The 21085-nt window shown below is 45.6% G+C and overlaps 1 protein-coding gene across 1 annotated transcript; it reads right to left on the reverse strand.

Moving 5' to 3' along the window:
* Nucleotides 1–1164: 1164 nt before the first annotated feature.
* On the reverse strand, nt 1165–20175 carry LOC148477230 (indolethylamine N-methyltransferase-like). Its single transcript, XM_088457044.1, has 4 exons — nt 20028–20175; nt 9914–10121; nt 9108–9613; nt 1165–1322 (listed from the first exon to the last, which is right to left on the reverse strand). Exons 1-4 carry the CDS (start codon nt 20173–20175, stop codon nt 1165–1167), a joined length of 1020 nt encoding a protein of 339 aa, XP_088313170.1.
* Between the last annotated feature and the right edge of the window lie 910 nt (nt 20176–21085).

The following is a 21085-nucleotide window of genomic DNA, read 5'->3' on the forward strand; positions in this document are numbered from 1 at the left end:
TGACCGATTGGAATGACATATAATTTAAAAAGTGCCATGTGTAGGGACAATAACGATGCCGATGCGCGCTCTAGGTGGTCGTTGGTCGGTGATTTCTTCAACATGCAGAAAGATCACTGAGCTATCTTTCACGATATGCCACACATCATTCCATGTGTATGCATGATGAGCGATGTCATGGCTGACACAGATACACGCATGGATCAGGGAGACCCGGGGTGCATGTATCTGTGTGTAAAAATCGGACACATTGAACCATCTGTGCTTCTGTGTTAAATAAAGTAAAACAGGGGCAAATATAAAAAAATAATGGCATGCCCCCCCCACCCCCAAAAAAAGCACAAACAGCTCAAGACTTTGGAGACACAGTACTGGTTGTGCGAAATACAGGGGACAAATGATGTAGGGGTCCCCTGTATTTAGCGCAACATGCATTGGGCTCTGAGCTGGCCTTGTTGTGGATATACAGGGGACAAAATGCATAGAGGTCCCCTGTATTATCCATAACCAGCACCCGGCTATTTCTAGTGAGGAGGTAATGCCACAGACAGGGGAACCCTTCCACCAGATCCCCCGGCCAAAGCATTACCCCTGACCACTAGTCATCCAAGGCTGGGGATCCCTGGGGAGTTGGGGACCCCCCTATAATAAAGGGGTCTCCCTCCCCAGGGCACCTCAGGCCTGGGCTGATAGCCCGGGGCTATTTTCGGCACCCCTGAAGCGGTGGGTTCTGGGTTGATAGTGTAGTGTGGTGTAAATGAGAGAGTTAAAATTATTGTCTTTTGTAGTGGAACTACAGGTCCCAGAAAGCCTCCCCAACATGCTTGTACTTGGAGAACCACAAGTACCAGCAATGTGGAGCATTACAGACCCGCTGGTACCTGTAGTTCCACTGTAAAATAAAAAAAGTCAGTACACGCACACCTTGAAAAGTAAATGTTTAATAAAACATACATGCACACTCGCATGTACACTCGCACTCACTATCTCACATACTCACCTAGTATCCCTGAAGCCATTCATGTCCACCTCTCCAAAGAGGAATCCATAGTTTCCTGCAAAAATAATTTGTTATCCACCTCTTCCTATTTGTGGAGCATGATCTCTTCTTTCCATGTAGGCATCCACGGGCTTGGCAAATCAAAAAACCTGAACCAGTGGACATTAGTATTGTCCTCTAAGGATGGTACTACCCGAATGATAGCTCAGTGGCAGAATTTCACTATAGAAATCCCAGTTCTGAACTTTCATTGACTGAGAGAGGCGAGTCTTCCGCCTCTCAGACAATGAGCGGTTCCCACCATTAAAGTCAATGGGGAGAACTGCAAAGGTAACTAAAATACAAGGGGCCCCTATGTTGTCCCCTGTATTTTGGCAACCAGGGCTGGCTCTGAATAGCACGGTGTTGGTTGTGCTTATGTCGCTATTTAGCACAACCAGTACTGGTTCTCCAAAGCCCAGGACTGGTTGTGCTTTTGGGGGCACTTTTTAAACGATATGTCATTCCAATCGGTCGAAAATGGCAATATCGTTTTTGGTTGCTATTAGGGGTGAGCGGGTTCGGATTTCTGAAATCCGAACCCCCCCGAGCCCCCCCGATCCGAGTCCGATCCGAATCAGGCTCAACTTTTCCCGCCTGACTCGGATCTGAAATCGAGGCAAAACGTCATCATCCCGCCTTCCGAGTCTCGCGGGTTTTGGATCCTATATAAGGTACCCGCGTCGGCGCCATTTTCTCACTCGGCTGTGGACAGTGAAGAGGGAGGATGGGAGTTAGGGCTGTGTAGTGTAGTGTAGTGTAGTGCTGCTGTTGTCCACTACTTCAAAGTCCATAGGGGCTGGCTGTGTTGTGCTGTGCTGCTGTTGTTAATAGGGGCTGTGTCCACTACTTCAAAGTCCATAGGGGCTGGCTGGACTGTGTTGTGCAGTCAGTTCTCCATAGGGGCTGTGTCCACTCCAAAGTCCTGTGCAGTGTCCCAGTCCTAAAGGGGTGCTGTAGTGTTGTCCAGGGGGTGCTCTGTCCATCAGGGGTGCTCCCCCCAAGTGCTAAAAAAATAATATATTTTCTGTGTTTGTGAATTGTGTGCGCAGTAGCCGCACGTGCATCAACAAAGTAGTGCCAAGCGTGCGCCTGTGTCATAAGTAAAGGGCCGGCTGGCTTGACCGTTAAGGGTGCTGTAACCCCCGAAAGTACACTCCAGTCCAAACCAAAAAAAAAATTATTTTCTGTGTTTGTGAATTGTGTGCGCAGTAGCCGCACGTGCATCAACAAAGTAGTGCCAAGCGTGCGCCTGTGTCATAAGTAAAGGGCCGGCTGGCTAGACCATTAAAGGGTGCTGTAACCCCCGAAAGTACACTCTAAACCAAAAAAATATATATTTTCTGTGTTTGTGACTTGTGTGCACTGTGGCTGCACGTGCATCAACAAAGGAGCAGCGCCAAGCATGCGCCTGTGTCCCATAAGTAAAGAGCCGGCTGGCTCATTTCTTAAAGGGTGGTGTAACCCACAAAGTGCACTACTCTCCAGCAAAAATAAAAAAATATTTTCTGTGTTTGTGTGCGCTTTTGCCGCACGTATATAGATCAATATAACATAAATGGAGGACCAAACTTTCTCCGATAAAAATAAAATAGGGAAAGATCAAGAACCACTTCCTCCTAGTGCTGTTGCTGCTGTAGGAACATCACTACTTTTACTAAACAATTGACCCTCCAACAGTCCCTAGCGATGAGGATGAAGTACGACAGCAGTCATCCTGAAGCAAAACGTATAACTGAGGCCTTGACTGCTATGTTGGTGTTAGACGTGCGTCCGGTATCCGACATTAGTGCAGTGGGATTTAGACAATTGATGGAGGTAGTGTGTCCTCGGTTCCAAATCCCGTCTAGATTCCACCTGCATCCTCAAAGCAGCAGCAACAAGCGTGCGTCTGTCTGTTAAAGGGTGGTGACACCCTCAAAGTGTGCTACACAAACAATAAAAATATTCTTCTTCTTTTTTCTGTCTTTGTGAATTGTGTGGGCTGTAGCCGCACCTGCATCCTTAAAGCAGCAGCGACAAGCGTGCATCTGTCTGTTAAAGGGTGGTGACACCCTCAAAGTGTGCTACACAAACAATTAAAATATTGTTCTTTTTTTTTCTGTCTATGTGAATTGTGTGGGCTGTAGCCGCACCTGCATCCTTAAAGCAGCAGCGACAAGCGTGCGTCTGTCTGTTAAAGGGTGGTGACACCCTCAAAGTGTTCTACACAAACAATAAAAATATTCTTTTTTTTTTTCTGTCTTTGTGAATTGTGTGGGCTGTAGCCGCACTTGAATCCTCAAAGCAGAAGTGACAAACGTGCGTCTGTCTGTTAAAGGATTACATCGGTGACAGCATCCAAGAAGGGATGTCAGACAGTCCGTACCTGTACTGGCAGGAAAAAGAAGCAATTTGGAGGTCCCTGTACAAACTGGCTCTATTTTACCTGAGTTGCCCCCCCTCCAGTGTGTACTCCGAAAGAGTGTTTAGTGCAGCCGGGAACCTTGTCAGCGAAAGGCATAGGAGGTTGCTTCCACAAAATGTGGAGAAGATGATGTTCATAAAATGAATTATCAACTCTTCCAGGGAGACCAGCCTCCAGAACGTACAGAGGGACCTGTGGTTCCAGCAGGGACGAATTAATACTCTGTGAGGATGAGGATGTACACACTGAAGAGGGTGAGGAATCGGTGGATGAGGAGGATGAGGATGACATCTTGCCTCCGTAGAGCCAGTTTGTGCAGGGACAGATAAATTGCCAGCTTGTTTTGTGGGGGCCCAAACGAACCAATCATTTCAGCCACAGTTGTGTGGCTGACCCTGGCGCTGAAATGATTGGTTTGTTAAAGTGTGCATGTCCTGTTTATACAACATAAGGGTGGGTGGGAGGGCCCAAGGACAATTCCATCTTGCACCTCTTTTTTTTCTTTGCATTATGTACAGTTTGGGGCCTAGTTTTTCAATGCCATCCTGTCTGCCACTGCAGTTTCACGCCTAGATGGGTCACGTGTTTGTGCCGCCCACTCGTGTCGCTTAGCATAGTCATCCAGCTACCTCGGTGCAACCTTTTGGACATAAAAACACTATTGTGAGGTGTGAGGTATTCAGAATAGACTGGAAATGAGTGGAAATTAAGGTTATTGAGGTTAATAGCATAGGAGCAGAAAAACCTACAAATTCTGTGATTTTAGCTGTTTTTATGCTTTTTTTCAAAAAAATACAGATCCAAAACACAAAACCCAGAACCCAAAACACGGAAGGGTGGTTTTGGCAAAACCAATCCAGATCCAAAACACGAAGAAAGATCCAGATCCAAAACCAAAACACAAAACACGAAAAGTGGCCGGTGCACACCCCTAGTTGCTATACAAACCAACCGTTTGTAAATCTCCAGTTTGTAATGTCGTCTATGTGAAAGTATCGATTGTTTGTCCGATGTTCTAAAGTCATTTTTTTGGTCAGTTTTGACTCTCGTAAATCTCTGAATTGCAAACTAGAAAGCAAATTGTGCAACATTTTAAAATATACCAAAATCGACCCTAGTTAATGTACCCCATAGTGTTCCACATTGCTTATGCAGCCACCCTAGAACAAGGGTGTGAGTTTGTCCAATGTTTGCTTCCTATTCATCAAGGTTGAGGTTACATATAATCTCCTTTATCATTACTGTATGCACTATATTGCACTTTCTCTCCCACATTTTCCAGGACACTTATTTGGAGAAAGCATCCAAACAAGGAAAATGCTGGAACCACCTTCTGTACCTCATGTTGGTGTTCAGCTTCGATGTTTCCTTTGACGCAGCATGCAATTCTAGGACTGCTGGTACATTTTCCGAACAATCGGACATGGGAAGAGTTAGAGGATGATATCCCTAATTAATAAAAGATGATCTAAACAACACTATAGAATGCTGAGCATTGTTATAAGCAAACTCTGCTAATGGTGGGAAATGTGACCAAGTTTCCTGTTGCCCATTACTAAAGATATGTAAGATTTGCTCCAGAGATTGATTAACCTACAGTTTGCTAAATTGTTTGTGAGTCATATCCCGGCGATGATATGGGAATCTCAGTCAGAAGTGATGGTATCAGGACATCCATGAAGTCAGTAGATGTTTATGATGAATAAGTGAGGTATCTGTGATGTGGTGGTTAATTTGGTCGGTGACATAATATGGGCCAAAGCAGTCAACGAACACTAGGATGGTGGTAAACCTATTTGAAGACAGTAGATCAGGAATAAGGTCCACAAAAATATCTCTCCATGGCCCTGAGGGTATAGTAAGCAGCTGTCATGTATGTTGAACTTTCTTCCTTGTACAGATTGCGAATAGCAATTCATTTGCCTTCTGAAGAAACTGATGATCATATCGGGGAAACGCATTTTCCCACTAACAGACATTTGCTATTGATCATATTTTCACATTTGGACAATACATCTGCAGATTTATTGCAGGGGTTGGCGGTGCTGCTAACATCTTTGGAGCCAGAACGAGCTTCCTTACTAATCTCAGTGAGGTCACAGGACTATCCAGAGACCATAGATCACATGTCTGCTTCACCCAACCCACTTAGATATCGTCACTCTCCTGTCCTTAAAAACCACTTTCTTACCTTTCCGGTGTCTGTCCAGGCTAGCATTTAGGTCCACTCGCGCTGTGCATCTCTCCCAGATAGCACAGAGGTCCGCTCACGCTGCACATCACTCCCGGTTGGTGCTGAGGTCTGTCCATGCTATACAGTAAGTGGGCGATCACAGGGGGAGTGTGGGCGGCACGGGGGTTGCAGGCCGGCGGCGGCTGGTTCCAGGAGACTTGCCTAGCCATTCAGGTGTTCTTGGGCACCACACGATTTTCAGGAGGCTTCCGACCATTTCGGGGGAGTAGGTAAGTATGACTTAACGGGATGTTAATGATGGGTACATTCTAGACAGTAAAGCAAATTGGGAACCTAAAGTCCTTTTAGAGGTGAAAGGTGTGTTACATAAGCAATTTTAACACTGTTCAGTAAATATAACATAAATGCTGGAAAAAAGTGTATGACAAATAATCTACATTTATGTTCCTTTTCCAGCTAAATTGAGACTCTTTCAGGTATGGTAAAGTGCATTGGAAAATGTGGGGTATTTTCCTATATAAAGTAGGATAAAATAGACAGCCCAAGTATGTAGGTAATTATAACAGTATGTAGTTAGCATACCACCGCTGCTAATACCGCCAGACAAAATGCAGACGGTTAAAGCCCCGATAGGTGTCTAAATGCAGGCGCCCAAATACCGACAGGTGTTTGGATCCAGGTGCTGAAATTCCGACTAGCCTCCATCCCGCATGAAGGTAAGTGACAAATGGAAGCACTTAGCCACGGGGGAGGTTAGGTTTAGGAACCACAGGGGGACTTAGGGTTAGGCACCACCCCGGGAGTCTTAGGGTTAGGCACCAATAAGAGAGGGTTAGGGTTAGGCACCAATAAGAGAGGGTTAAGCTGGCCACACATCTAAAGATTATCTGTCCAACCAGCCAACTAGTAGATTGGTTGGAATGAAAATCTGGTAAGGAATACAATCAGCAACTTGCTCCCAGACGCTGAAAAATGGACCAAAACTGTTGTATAAACAAATAGTTTAAATCAAACATTTAACAAACTTGTCTGACTACCATTTTCATCTGTTTTCTGGCATTTAGGAGTAAATTTCTGATCATCATTTACTCCCATTCCTTACCAGATTTTCATTCCAACCAATCAACAAGTTGGCTGGTTGGATGTAAGTTGTTCTAGTGTGTGGCCAGCTTTAGGGTTAGGCACCACTTTGGGGGACTTAGGCACCACCCCAGGAGTCTTAGGGTTATGCACCACCCTAGGAGTTTTAGGGTTAGGCACCACAGGGGGGAATTCAGGTTAGGCACCACCCCGAGAGTTTTAGGGTTAGGCACCACTAAGGGAGGGTTAGGGTTAGGAGGGGGAGAGGAGAAGGTTAGGGTTCTTACGAACAGGAGAAATGCAAAGATCTATTACTGTGGAAACTGACATTGCAATTATAAAGAGAGGCCACTAGATGGCCATAAAAGCCTACTATTTAAAATTCAATAATAATATAGCAATTGAGAAGTACTGACAAAAATAAAACACACTGGTCAAATAAGTTTGCAGTAGGACTAATTACACAAAACACAAAAACAAATAATATTTTTCAGTCCAAATGTTTCCTCATTTTACCCTGATACAGTATAGACAGAGAAAGCAAAACAGTGGGAGGGTATAGATATGTTTTTTTTTCTTCCAAAACAGTTAATTATTCTACCATAATCTTGCTATAGAATATTAGTCCTACCTGGAGCTTGTGTCACTAGACTAGTCCATTTTAACTTCTATAGATGTGTCCTCTTACATCCTTGCCGATCGTACTATGTGCGCACGCATCGTGCCATGCAATCACCCGTAGCAGCATGCGTTATGGAATGCTATGACACGCAATGCAATCCTATGGAGTCGTGGGTGCGAATGCAGTGCGCGAATCTGCTCGTGGGCGCATGCCTCGCGCCATGCATGGTGCGATTTTCCGTGTACGCAGCAAAGATGTAGCAGGACACATCTGTACAAAGACGAGTGAGATACGAACCTGGCTGGCACCTTTTCATTATAGTAGCAGAACCTCTACCCAGTATATACTCCTTGCTTGAATAAAAAACACAAAATCAAACCATTTTGGTAATTTTTTTTTATAATTTTGGATTATTAGAAACATGAGGAAAAATACAATTAACATTTACTGAAAATTACTTAACTAAAAAGTTTATATATGTCACATGTTAAGAGCTGTTCAGTATGTAAGATTTAGTAAATGGCTGAGAGTTATAGAAGGTAATAATAACTAAGGTAGATCAGTAGTTATTAGGAAGCTTATGAAGAAATCATCCCTCCAGCCAATGGCCACAACTCCAACAACCTAAGTATTCCCTTTGAATGCATGTAGTTGGTATCCCAGAGCACACAGTGCCGGTGCCCAGAATCCCAGTTCTGGAATCCTGAAAGGAGTCATAATCCTGGCAACTGCAATCCCAACAGTGGGTTTTAGGTTTAGTGGTCAGGCATTAGGGGGAGGGTTAGGCTGCTGGTTGGGAGGGTTAGGGTTAGGCTGCAGGAGGGGAGGGTAAGAGTTAGGCTGCAGGAGGGGAGGGTTAGGGTTAGGTTGCAGGAGGGGAGGGTTAGGATTAGGCCGCTGGAGGGGAGGGTTAGGGTTAGGCTGCAGGAGAGGAGGGATAGGCTGCAGGAAGGAAGGGAGGGTTAGGGTTAGGCTGCAGGAGGGCAGGGTTAGGGTTAGGCTGCAGGAGGGGAGGGTTAGGGTTAGGCCGCAGGAGGGGAGGGTTAGGGTTAGGCTGCAGGAGAGGAGGGATAGGCTGCAGGAAGGAAGGGAGGGTTAGGTTAGGCTGCTGGAGGGCAGGGTTAGGGTTAGGCTGCAGGGGGGAGGGTTAGGGTTAGGCTGCAGGAGAGGAGGGATAGGCTGCAGGAAGGAAGGGAGGGTTAGGTTAGGCTGCAGGAGGGCAGGGTTAGGGTTAGGCTGCAGGAGAGGAGGGTTAGGATTAGGCTGCAGGAGGGGAGCGTTAGGGTTAGGCTGCAGGAGGGGAGGGTTAGGGTAGGCTGCAGTAGAGGAGGGTTAGGCTGCAGGAGGGAAGGATTAGGTTTAGGCTGCAGTAGAGGAGGGTTAGGCTGCAGGAGGGGAGGGTTAGGGTTAGGCTGTGGGAGGGAGGGTTAGGGTTAGACTGTGGGAGGGGAGGGTTAGGGATAGGCTGCAGGAGAGGATGGTTAGGGTTCGGCTTCAGGAGATGAGGGTTAGGGTTAGGCTGCAGGAAGGGAGGGTTAGGGTTAAGTTTCAGGAGACGATGGTTAGGGTTAGGCTGCAGGAGGTGAGGGTTAGAGTTAGGTTGCAGAAGGGGAGGGTTAGGGTTAGGCTGTTGGGGGGAGGGTTAGGGTTAGGCTTCAGGAGATGATGGTTAGGGTTAGGCTGCAGGAGGTGAGGGTTAGAGTTAGGTTGCAGAAGGGGAGGGCTAAATTAGGGGTAGGGTTATGGGAAGTGTTAAATTACTTACCTGTATGCGTTGGAATTTCCAGTGTCGTGACTCCAGCACTGGGATTCTGTCTGCCAGCATTGTGTGTGCTGGGATCGCATACCCAACCCCCTTTGACAGCAGTGAGGACCATCAATTGCTTATAATCTATTATATCAGTCTTTACTTTACCATCAAGTAACTCACAGGAGCTGATTTCAAATCCTTCATCAGTGAGGGTCTTTTTTACAAATATGTCATCATAAGTAAATGCATGTAGCCTATCATTACCAGCAGTGTAATATGTGATATTTAGGCACCCAATTATAATAAAGTATCCCCCAGGTTTAAGCAGCTTTAACATATTCCTCAGGATTTTGATAAAATCTTGTTGGTCCAGACAAACCACATCCAGCAACCACGCAGTGACTATACAGTCGGCTTGTGGTAACATCACCGGATCCGTGAAGTTTTCTTTGCTGAAGTCAAATTGCACAATGCGCTTAATTGTTTCCTTCAACTTTTCTTCCTTTTCCTGTTCTTCCACACTAAAATAATAACACCATTATATTATATAATACAGCAGGTTCAAGGGTCATTGCAGAATTGTGTGTTTCACTTCAGTTTTTTTATACCACAAAACAAACCAAACAGACAAAAAGAAAATAACACGCACAACTGGAACTCTTGAATCAGGAGGAATACCAGCCGCCAACTAGGAAATATTCACTATTGTCGTCTATCTCCCTGATCTCCATTTAAAACTAAAACAGTCATTTTTTTAAAGTTACATTTTTGTTATTATTTTTTAAATAGTCTCATCTTTTATGTTTAGAATCATATTTTACCTGATGCCTCCCAGCTCAGTAACAATCTTAGATGCATGGGTCCAATCAAAAGCCCCAGTGCGGGTGTTCACCCATTTGTTGAGTTCCATAATACAGGACTCTTTTAATTTTAGTATAGTGATCTCTTTAAAAAATTCACTGATAACAAAAAGATGATGAACGATGGATCCGATACTGATGTCAATCAAAGTTTCTCCTTTAATACGACCTGCAGGGAAGATTCAGATAAGAAGAAATGTAACATTCTATATAGTTACAGTGAGATAGCGGCAAAGATAGATAATGTGAGTCACAGCATTGGTCATATACTGATACAGATCTCATGGTGTATGTTTCCTGGCATAATCCTGGGTGCCTTCATCTATGCCAATGAAATAAATAACTGGCAATCTGAGAGTTAATGCATTTCCCACTGCTGTGTGACTGTAATGGGCACATGGTATACATGAGACATTGTGTTGGCAAAAAAAGCAAGTATAACAAAATAGCACCTGTGTGACATGTTATATATCTATATACCCGATACATTATATATTTTTCCTCAACTAGTATGCCCGTGGCAAAGATTTTGCCAATTTGTACATAGAACATACCTACGAAAAATGCTTCACTAGAAAATCACTAGATTGTATGTTAATACGATGGAATCGGGTAATAAAAGATGAGTTTGAAACATAGGGCCTGATTCAGAGCCGCTCGTAAGCGGCCTCTCGTTCGCTCCGAGCGATGTTTGCCCAACTGCGCATGCGTACGGATCGTTATACGCATGCGCGAACCAGTCAGTGTGGTCGAAATTCATGTGCTCGCAAAATAGCAAATGCCTGATAATCTGAGTGACATGAGGAGGCGTATGTGGGTGGTAACAGCGGAAGGTGCTTGAAAACGGGGAGTGGAATTAAGCACGCAGTTGTGCTTAAAGGTCAAAACCGGCGTTTTATGGGTGTGCATAATTAATACAGCAGCGTCATTGACCACGTCACTGGGTTATTTTATAGCCAGAACTGCTCGCAAAATTGTGGTAGCAAAAACCAACCACAAGAATAGCGAGCAGTTCATACGCTGGTCAATGTACTCGATTAATCTAATAAATAGCGGACATGACGTAGGATGTGAGCGGCCAGGGGGCGTAGTTTCCAAAAAAACGACCGCAAGTTTTGTTCGCTCGTTCATACCTAGAGGCGTGAACAGACCGCAAAGAGCGAACGGTTCATTTGAATAGCCACCCCTTTGTTTTGAACGAACGACCGCAAATAGCGACCGGCTCTGAATCAGGCCCATAATTCACATTTAATTTCTCAGTTTATTGACTGAAAATACATTTTAAAACGTATAATATAATTGACAAAGTTTTTCAAGTACATAATGAAAATTTACTAAAATTTTTATCTTAGTTTATTGTGCAAGTACATGTATATTAAATCAGAAACTTATAAAATTATTGCAACAGTTCTTTAAGTATATAAGTTTTTTGTATAATATTCCCTTTAATTGTGGAAAACATGCCACCTGTTTGTACTATACATTACATTGTAAGCTTGCCTATAGATTGTAGGCTTGCGAGCAGGGCCCTCTTACCTTATTGTATGTCTTTTACATATGTCTGTCTGTCTGTCTGTCTTTTACAACCCAGTAAAATGTTAATGTTGCTTTAAATTGTAACGCGCAACGGAATTTGCTGCGCTATATAAGTAGTATGTTAATAAATAAATAATAATAAATGACATAGGTACACATATACTCATATACATATACTCATAAACATATACTCATAAACATATACTCATAAACATATAAAAACACCAACATAGAGACCCCCATGTACATATTTGCACATATATTCATAATATATGCAGAAATATAGGTATACATACATTCAAGCATAGAAATAGAAAATACACACACTTAGGGACATATTCAATTGGGCGCGAGGTTTAGCGAGAAGAAACCTCACGCCCAATTTTGGATTATCGCAGTTATGCCCGCTCCCGATACCTGCGGTATCCAAGTAAAAAAAAGTGTCCGTGGGGTTTTCAGAGCTGAAAACCCTACGCTGCATAAAAAAATTAAATAAAAATTCTTCACTTACCTGCCTGGGGGTCTCCGGTGGTATCTGTGGCTCCCGGTGGCATCCCCTCCCTCTCCTCACTGGAGAGGGGGCTACTGGGAGTGCCGGGGGCTGCAGGGAGGCACAAGGGCTGCTGGGAGATGTAGTTCTCCCAGCGCCTACTACGGGGGAGGGGCACACTGACACTGGGGGGACACACACATACGCCGGGGGTCACACACTCACTCATACAGACTGACAAACACTGACACATACTGACATACTCACCACTGTTGCAGGAGACGGGGTCCTGACGCTGGATGCAGAAGACAGCACTTTGGAAGGTGAGCATTACTGACTAATTAAGCAAAATGGAAACTTCCAATTGCTTAATTAGTCTTAAGAAGGGGTGCTGTCGGGGTCTAAGAGCATTTCCCAATTTTTTTTCCTAAAATTGTGGATTTTAGGAAAAATTGGTCATGCTCTGGAGGGGCTGTTTTTTGCTATTCTCGTCCTCATTTGACTACACCCCATAGGGGTAAATTTACTAAGATTCATGTTGGTGAGAGATTGCAATCTCGGGTGAAAATATCATTTTTTTGCTTATCGGGAAATTACTATTAAACTCTGGTAATTTTTTCATTTTTTGGGGGTGAAATCAGGTTGGTTAATACAGCAAACTCTGCTTTTTTTGAACTAGAAATGAATACACCATCGGCTCAAATCGGAAGTACTTTTCATTCACTTCAGCATAATTGACCATTATTCGTTTTGCTCTATTTGGCCATTTTTGCAGCACAATTGGGGAGTCAATAGAAGATGCAAATGTACCACCTCCTGAGCTGTAAGTTTCCATCAAACATACACAGATCAGTGTGATTTGTGTATGTTTAATAATGGAAAGTTTGTTTTAAGTGCTAATTTCAAAAAAAATTACGTGGGCCCCCAAAAAATCACAAAACCAGCCCCTGACTGCTCTGCCAGTTCTGGATCTAAAATAACATGGAAAAAAAGTGTATGGTTCCACCGTAATTTAGGAACCAGCACCTGGCTGCAGGGCCAGTCCTAATTTTAAATATAGGGGGAAAAAATGCATAGGGCTCCCCTATATTTTAAACCAGCACAGTACCCAAACCTACCAGTCAGTAAGGCAACAGCCAGGAGACCCTATTACCGGGTCACACATACTTACCTACTGCTAGCTGGTGTGTCCCCTTGTCCATGTAGAATCCAATGGGAGTAACTGGAATAAAGATCCCATACTCACCTCCATCCTCGCGGTGATCTCTGTTGCGTCCCTGGACTTGGCAACAAACAAACTAACTGACCCGAAGCCATACGGACAAATATTGGTATGCATTGTCACACAAACCAATACTTTGCAAATGCCAGCTGATGGGCCTCTTTGGGAAATCCCACAGCCCACCAGCCAATCAGAGGCCGCTTTACATGTTGCGGCCGCTCATTGGCTGGTTACATGTGGGTCCCAGCCAATGAGTGGCTACTATATGTAAAGCAGCCTCTGATTGGCTGGCGGGCCATGTCCGCAGTAGCTCGTCAGCTGACATTTGCGAAGTATTGGTATGTGTGACAATGCAACCAATACTTGTCCGTATGGTTTCGGGTCAGTCGGTTTGTTTTGTTGCCAAGTCCGGGGATGCTACAGAGAGGATGGCAGTGAGTATAAGATCTTTATTCCAGGTACTCCCATTGGATTTTATGGGACAAGTGGACACATCAGCTGGCAGTAGGTAAGTATGTGTGCGTGAGGTAGGTGATTGTAATAAAGTTGTACTGTATATGGTGTGTGTGTACTGTATTTTTTAAACTATTTATTTTACTGTGGGTTTATGGGTACCGGCCACCTGCTGGCACTTGTAGTTCCACAAGTGCCAAACGACAGGCATGCTGACACCTGTAGTTCCACTGTAAAATACAATAGTTTGGAGCTATATACCACACTATTACCCCCGGCGCCCAGCATCCCGATCGAGCGGATGCCGGGTGCCACAGCGGGCAGCCGCGCGGGGGGGAGTGTTAGGTTTAGGGCTCCCGGTGGGGACTTAGGGTTAGGCACCCCCCTGGGAGTTTAGGGTTAGGCTAGGGGGAGGGAGGGTTAGGGTTAGGCACCCCCAGGGGATGTTAGGGTTAGGCACTCCTGGGGGATGTTAGGGTTAGGCACCCCCCCGGGGGACTTAGGTTTAGGCAGCGGGGAAGGGGGGGTTAGGTTTAGGCACTTAGAGGGGGGGTTAGGGTTAGGCACAGGGGGGAGGTTAGGGTTAGGCACACCTAAGGAGGGTTAGGGTTAGGGGGGTTAGGTTAGGTTAGTTGATACTTACCTTTAGGATGATCAGGATTTCCAGCGCTGTCGGCCAGCCGTTGTCAGGAATTGAACCGCCGGCCATGCGCCCGCCGGTAACACATATCACACCTGCTGTGTGCATAATGGGTTAGCTCTCTTCCACCTGAGAGACAAAGCACCGTGAATGGAAGTGACGTCTGTAAATGACATCTCTCTGTGAGCAGGGAAAGTGTCACCTGTTCCCATTACGCAAGGCAGATGTAGTTATCCCTGTACACAGAGGTGCTGCATGGAGCTGCGGCACCCAGAGCAGGCACATGCTATGGTGCCCCCCATCCTGCAGTATAGAAGTGTGTCTGGGGATTGGGTGTAGTCAGCACATGGGGCAAAGTTGCAGCAAGTGTACAGAAAGGACAGCACTAATTAAGGAGTAATTTTTTTATTTAATTATATTCTCAACCTTGCAGACAAAATGTATGTGTTCAAGGAGAAGGGGGACTGGGGGTTTTAATGTATATCCTGGATCCCAGGGATGGGGGTATTGCTATTTTTAGGGTCTGAGGGTAGGGTGGGTAGTGTATGTCCCTGGGTCCTGAGGGGGAGGGTTATAGGGCGGATAATGTATGGGCATGGGTTGTAGGGTGGATAATGTATGTGTCTGGAGCATGGGGATGTAGGGTGAATAGTGTAGGCTCCTGGGGCTGAGGTGACAGGGCGGATAGTGTATGTCCCTGTCACTGGGAGGGTAGGATGGATAGTTTATGTCCTTGTGGATGGGGGTAGGGCTGGTAGTATATGTTCCTTGGTCTGCTAGGGTGGGTAGTGTATGATCCAAGGGGCAGGGTGGGTAGTGTATTAGTCTGGGCTGGGGGTGGGTACTGTATATTTTGGGGTCTGGGGGTAGGGTGGGTAGTGTATCTCTCTTGAGCCAGAGGGGTAGGTCAGGTAGTGTATATCCCTGGTGCCGGGGTAGGGGGGATAGCATGGGTTGTATATGTCAGTGGAGCCGGAGGGTAGGGCAGGTAGTGTATTTCACTGGGGTCAAGGGTAGGGTGGGTAGTGTATGTCACTGGGGTTAAGAGTAGGGCGGGTAGTGTATGTCACTGGGGGTGTGGTTAGGGCAGTAGTGTTTGTCCCAGGGGGGTAGGGTGGGTTAGCCTGTGATGGGGGGGAGGGGTTTTGTTTCACACACCCCTTTGCCTGAGTCTGCGCACACCTATGGTGAGGTATCAGGGACAGGTGAGATGGTGGTACCTGGTGATTTTCTTTTGGACAAATAGTTAAGGGAGAGAGGCCATGAGATAACAGGATGGTTCTGTAAGACAGAGGCTACTGCAGGCTACTACAGGGTGTGAGGCTATGGACAGACTGAGACCTAGGGATAAATGTAATAGGGTCCGAGTTTGAAAAATGTGCAAATATAGAGCTATACTCTTTTTCAGAACTCACCCTATGTAATAGGGTGGGTGAACATGCAAACTCACATGTTTCTCACACCCCTGCAACTCACAGTGGCAAAACCCGCATCCAGAGGTTTTTGCCATTTTGAGCATAAAGTTGGGCAATGTAATAAAGTGCGAGTGTTTAACTCGTACACTATCACTTCCTGACAACTTGAGAGAAAACAGACCTGCTTCAGGCTACTGAGTCTATCCTCAGCAGGTCTGATTAACACAGAAAGATGCACTGATCCGTGAAATCCATGCATGTTTCTGTCTGTGAAAAAATTTAAATAAAATTATGTGCACGTTCCCCCCCACCACAAGCATAACCAGCCCCGGGCTCTGTTGAGTCTGTCCTGGTTCTTAAAATATAGGAGGAAAAATGTGTAGGGGCCCCTGTATTTTAAGAACCAGGAGCTTTTCATTATAGCAAACATCTCACATTCACACTCACACTCACATTCACGCATACTTACCTAGAATCCCTGTAGTCATTCACATCCACCTGTAAAAACAAATTAATACTCACCAATTCCTAGTGTAGATCATGTCCTCTTCATTCCAAGTAGGCATCCATCGGGTTTAAAACAAAAAAAATGCACACCCGAAACCAGGTCGGACAGGAGGAATGGTATGTGTTTACACATACTCTTCCTCCACACGAATGATCGGGACCCACGTGAGTCCTGTCATTACAGGAGCCACCAGCCAATCAGTGGGCACTGCCTCTATTAAACTTACGATTCCCATCATAGGCTATAATGTAGCGGTTCCCACAATAGATTTCAATGGTGCTTTCCCACCAATGAAGTATATGAGGGAAAGTGTGACAGACAGGCTGACCGCTCAGAGCCAATCAACGGTAAGTTCCTATGTTTCTGTGCCTGCAATAATAGTCTCAACAGGTGGCACCTCCCATTATATATATATTCAGGGTGTGCAGTCCAGGACCCTTTCCTATAAGCTTCTACGGAGGTGCCTGCTGACTGGGTGGTGGATCCTGTAATGTCAAAACTCACGTGCCCTTCCTCCTGTCCGACCTGGTTTTGGGTGTGCGTTTTTAGTTTTTAACCGCGTGGAGGTCTACTTGGAGTGAAGAGGACATGATCTGCACTAGGAATAGGTGAGTATTGATTTTATTTTTATTTTTTTACAGGTGGTGGATTCTACTGTACAAGTAGATGTGAATGACTACAGGGATTCTAGGTGAGTATTCATGAATGAGAATGTGCATCTTAGCTTTATTAAAATTTTACTTTCAAGGAGTGTGAGTCTTGTCTTTATTTTAATATTTCTTTGGCAAGTGAACTACAAGTACCGGCAGGCCCTTAAAGTCCCGCATGCTGGTATTTTTGGTTCTCCAAGTACCAGTGGCGTCCTCACCTTTAGTTGTACCCGGTGCGGGTGTACAAGCAGGAGCGCCGGGGAAAGGGGTGGGGCCTCAGGACAAGTGGGCAGGGCCTCACATGTGGGGACGGGGCCGCGCACCTGAACCCTGGTTTTAGTGTCTCCGGGGGGTCCAGGAGTTGCGGGCTGCCCCCGGGGACCAGTGTGTTTGTAGTGCTGGCTCCTTCACTGTGACAGGAGCCGAGTGATGCATGTAATTCTACAGTGCAGCACCCGGCTCCTGTCACCAGAGGGGGAGTCTGCACTTTGGTGTCACCCAATCGGCGGGTGACACCCGGGTGGGCCCGCACCCCCCGCACCCCTTGTGACGCCACTGCAAAGTACCAGCATGTGGGGAAGGCTTGCTAGAGAACTCCTTTATTGGTGGTCTCTACCTCCCCATGGATTTCCGGCCTGGGCTGACTAGCGGTCAGATGTAATGCTCTGGCCAGGGGACCCGGTGAAAGGGTTCCCCGGCTGTGACATTACACCTCTGCTAGAGAGAGTCATTTGCTGCTTATGGAAAATACAGGGGACACCTACTAATTTTGTCCCCTGTATTTCCACAACCAGGACAGGCTGAACAGAGCCTTGTGCTGGTTCCTAAAATACAGGGGAACCCTATGCATTTCCCAGCTGTATTTTATGAACCAGGACAGGCTCAACAGAGCCTGCTACTGGTTATGGTTTTTGGGGGGAACCTTCACGTCATTTTCTTTTACTGTTTACTATTTTTATTTCTTTAACATAGAAGCTTTCATGGGTCTCGCTGATCTGTCAAGGCTTCTGTATAACAGATCTTATAATGCTAGTCGCATTAAAAGGTCCGAGTTTTCATAGGAGAGAACTCTCACACACTTGCATAATGTAATAGCCTCGAACTCACAAGTTCACAAGCTATTACAGTTGATGAGTTGTGGGACAAACTCAGACCTTTAAATGTGTGAGAAGGTTCGAGTTTGTCCCACATAAAAATCTCAAACCCTATTACATTTACCTCAAAGTCTCACTTCAGTAACATGGACCTGAGCACTGATACACTCATGGAAGTAAGATCATTACTCCACTCCCTACACACACAAGCGCACAAGCACACCCACACACACACCCACCTCTCCGGTCAGTCTCCTTATTCTGTCTTTTCTACAGCTCTTACCAGCTCTGCTCCACTCCTTGATATCTTCCTTTCCTCAGTGTTGCATCCGTGTGGCTGGTTACTGCACTCCTCCAGTGGTGCAGTGTCAGACCATTAGCAGAGTGTGAGTTTCCCTGGCCCTGAGCACAGTGCCAGCATTATTTCTCTGTACATCTGCAGTTCCATTTGGGACCAGTGGACTGGCCAATGGGTTGGGTATGGGAGACTAGCAGTCGGGATGCAGGCTGGGAAAACACAGACAACGGCATCCCGATGCTCAGAATCCCAGCAGGGGCTAGGTATGTATCCTAACCTTCCCCCCTTCTCCCCCTAACCCTCTATTCCGGCATCCTAACCCCCCCGCACCCTAACCCTAAGAGTGCATACACACCTGCACATTATCGGCCCAATTTGGTCGATTTAGCCAAATCGGAACAACAAATCAGCCATATCGTGCAGTGTGTATGCCCCATTTGAGCGTTCCCACGGTTGCATGCAATATTGTGTGATTGGCTGTGCTGCACAATCAATTACACGATATTGCATGTGAGGCTGTACATGTTAATGAAGGACGGAACAGTGGGCTGATCCAGAGCCGCTCGTAAGCGGCTGCTCGTTCGCTATGAGCGATGTTTGCACAACTGCGCATGCGTATGGGTCTTAATGCGCATGCGCAAACCAGTCATGGTGGTCAGAAATCGAGCGCTCGCAAAACAGCGAGGGGCTGCTAATTTGATTGACAGAATATACCGTTTATGGGTGGTAACTGGGGAAGGTGCTTGAAAACGGGGGAGTGGAGATCCGAACACAGGCGTGCCTATCGGTAAAAATGGCGTTTAATGGGAGTGCATAATTAGTAAAGGAGCATCATCGACCACAACATCACTTAGTTGTCTTTTAGCCTGAACTGCTCGCAGTGATAGCGGTACGAAAAACCTACCACAAGCACTGCGAGCAGTTCAGATGCCTTTCGATGTACCCGACTAATCAAATAAATACCGGAGATGACGTGTGATGCGAACGGCAAAGGGGCGTCTTTACAAAATAGCGAGCGCATATTTTGTTCGCTCGCTCAGACATAGAGGCGTCAACAAACTGCAATGAGCGAGCGATCAATTTAAATAGCCGGCCCCTTTTTTGGAACGACCGTCCGCAAATAGCGTCCGGCTCTGAATCAGGCCCAGTGATCGTTCCATCTTTCATTAAATCTTTAAGTGTGTACCGGCAATCATGCGATGTCAAGGGTGCAGGCTAATCACCCTGAACATCAACACAATTGCCGGTCTTTTAGGTGTGTACCCAGCCTTTCTCCCGGTTAGTGCCTAACCCTAAACCATTAGTTTAGGGTTAGTGCCTAACCCTAAACTCCTGCTGGTGGTGCCTAACCATAACCCCCCGCAGCCTAACCCTATCTCCCCCCCCCGCAGCTTAAACCTAACCCCCCTTGGTGGTGTCTAAACCTAACCCTCCCCCGCGGCTAAAAGTTAACCTGGCCCGCTATACATATGTTCGGAATGCCGGCTGTCAGGATTCCAGCACTGGCATCTCAACTGATGTCGGGATTCCGGTGGCAGTGTTCCACTGCCGGTATTCCATGTGGAGGTAAATTAACTACATCCTGGGCGATCATGGCAGTTTACTTTTTAAATTCTTAAAGAAAAAAAAAAGCACCGGATCAGCAGCTCAACCGGTTTTGCCCACACTACACCCCTGCCTGTACACTGTAAAGTCACCCATTTCATTGTTCTTGTGCTCAGAATAACCATATTATATAGATAAAGCAACAATTTATCCTGGGTACAAACCTGTTACTAATGCGCTGTGCAGCTTCTCCATAATAAACACCACTGTCTCTTCTCTGAATGCACTTTCTGAATCAAAATAACATTTAAGGAAATCCCTGGAATCCATCCCATGCACATGATAAAGCTTCAACTTGGGTCTGGCTTCCATTCTCTAGTCTTCTGTCACACAGGACGGGATGAGTCTCTGTATCTGTAGCCTTATAGTAATATGTATGACTGGTCTCTTTATATACAGCAGAATCCTATAGTTATTTACTCTCATTATAACATTCTCATACACAGCTGACTATAAATGTATCAATATGTGCAGAAATCATATGACAATTATTAATGATGATTAAATATTTTGCCTCTCCATGTGATAATGTTACAATGATATAGTGTGTTTTGAATCATCAGTATTTGTTTCTGTTTATTACTAACCCTATACACTCCATCTTATACCCCTTTCACACCGCTCTCCTGGGTCGCACCCAGAATTTTGTACACGGGTCCATCCCAGGTGAGATCCCTTTCAGACTGGTGGCCCGACCCGGCTAATTGCCACGTCCATGACATCACCGCCATCACTTGCTGAGCCAGCACTTGGAAATGAGATCACTTCCAAGTGCTGGCTCTTCCTATGCTGAGAACGGGACCCGGGTCGCATCGACGGAGGTTAGCCATTCACATTGCACCGTGAGCCGATTAAACACATGTTCAACCCTGGTTGTTAAATGGATTGAAATTAGAGATGTGCGGTTCGGTTCTCCAGAAATCCGAATCCAACAGAATTTTGGGAATCCGGGTAAATCTGAGTTGAGGTTCTGATCTCCTGAGGAGATCTGGATAAATCTGGTTCGCGGTCTGATCTTTTTGTGGCTCGGATTTCGGATTTAAATCCGAATTTCGGGTTTTGGATTGTGTAAATTACATGATTTTAGCTGTTTTTAAAACTTTTTATCTATTTTTTTAACCAAAAAATCCAAAGCCAAAGCCAAAACAGTTGAGGGTGGTTTTGCAAAACCAAATCCAGATCCAAAACCTTAAAGGAGATATAGATCCAAAACCAAAACCAA

The sequence above is a fragment of the Taudactylus pleione genome, unplaced genomic scaffold, assembly GCF_031769625.1.
Source record: "Taudactylus pleione unplaced genomic scaffold, aTauple2 ptg000734l, whole genome shotgun sequence".
Taxonomy (NCBI): Eukaryota; Metazoa; Chordata; class Amphibia; order Anura; family Myobatrachidae; genus Taudactylus; species Taudactylus pleione.

Coding starts and splice junctions, on each gene's coding strand:
- LOC148477230 (XM_088457044.1), bottom strand. CDS start 20,175: ATGGAAGCCAGACCCAAGTTGAAGCTTTATCATGTGCATGGGATGGAT. Junction 10,122..20,027: donor GCACAGCGCATTAGTAACAG/GTTTGTACCCAG, acceptor TCTTCCCTGCAG/GTCGTATTAAAGGAGAAACT. Junction 9,614..9,913: donor ACTGAGCTGGGAGGCATCAG/GTAAAATATGAT, acceptor TTATTATTTTAG/TGTGGAAGAACAGGAAAAGG.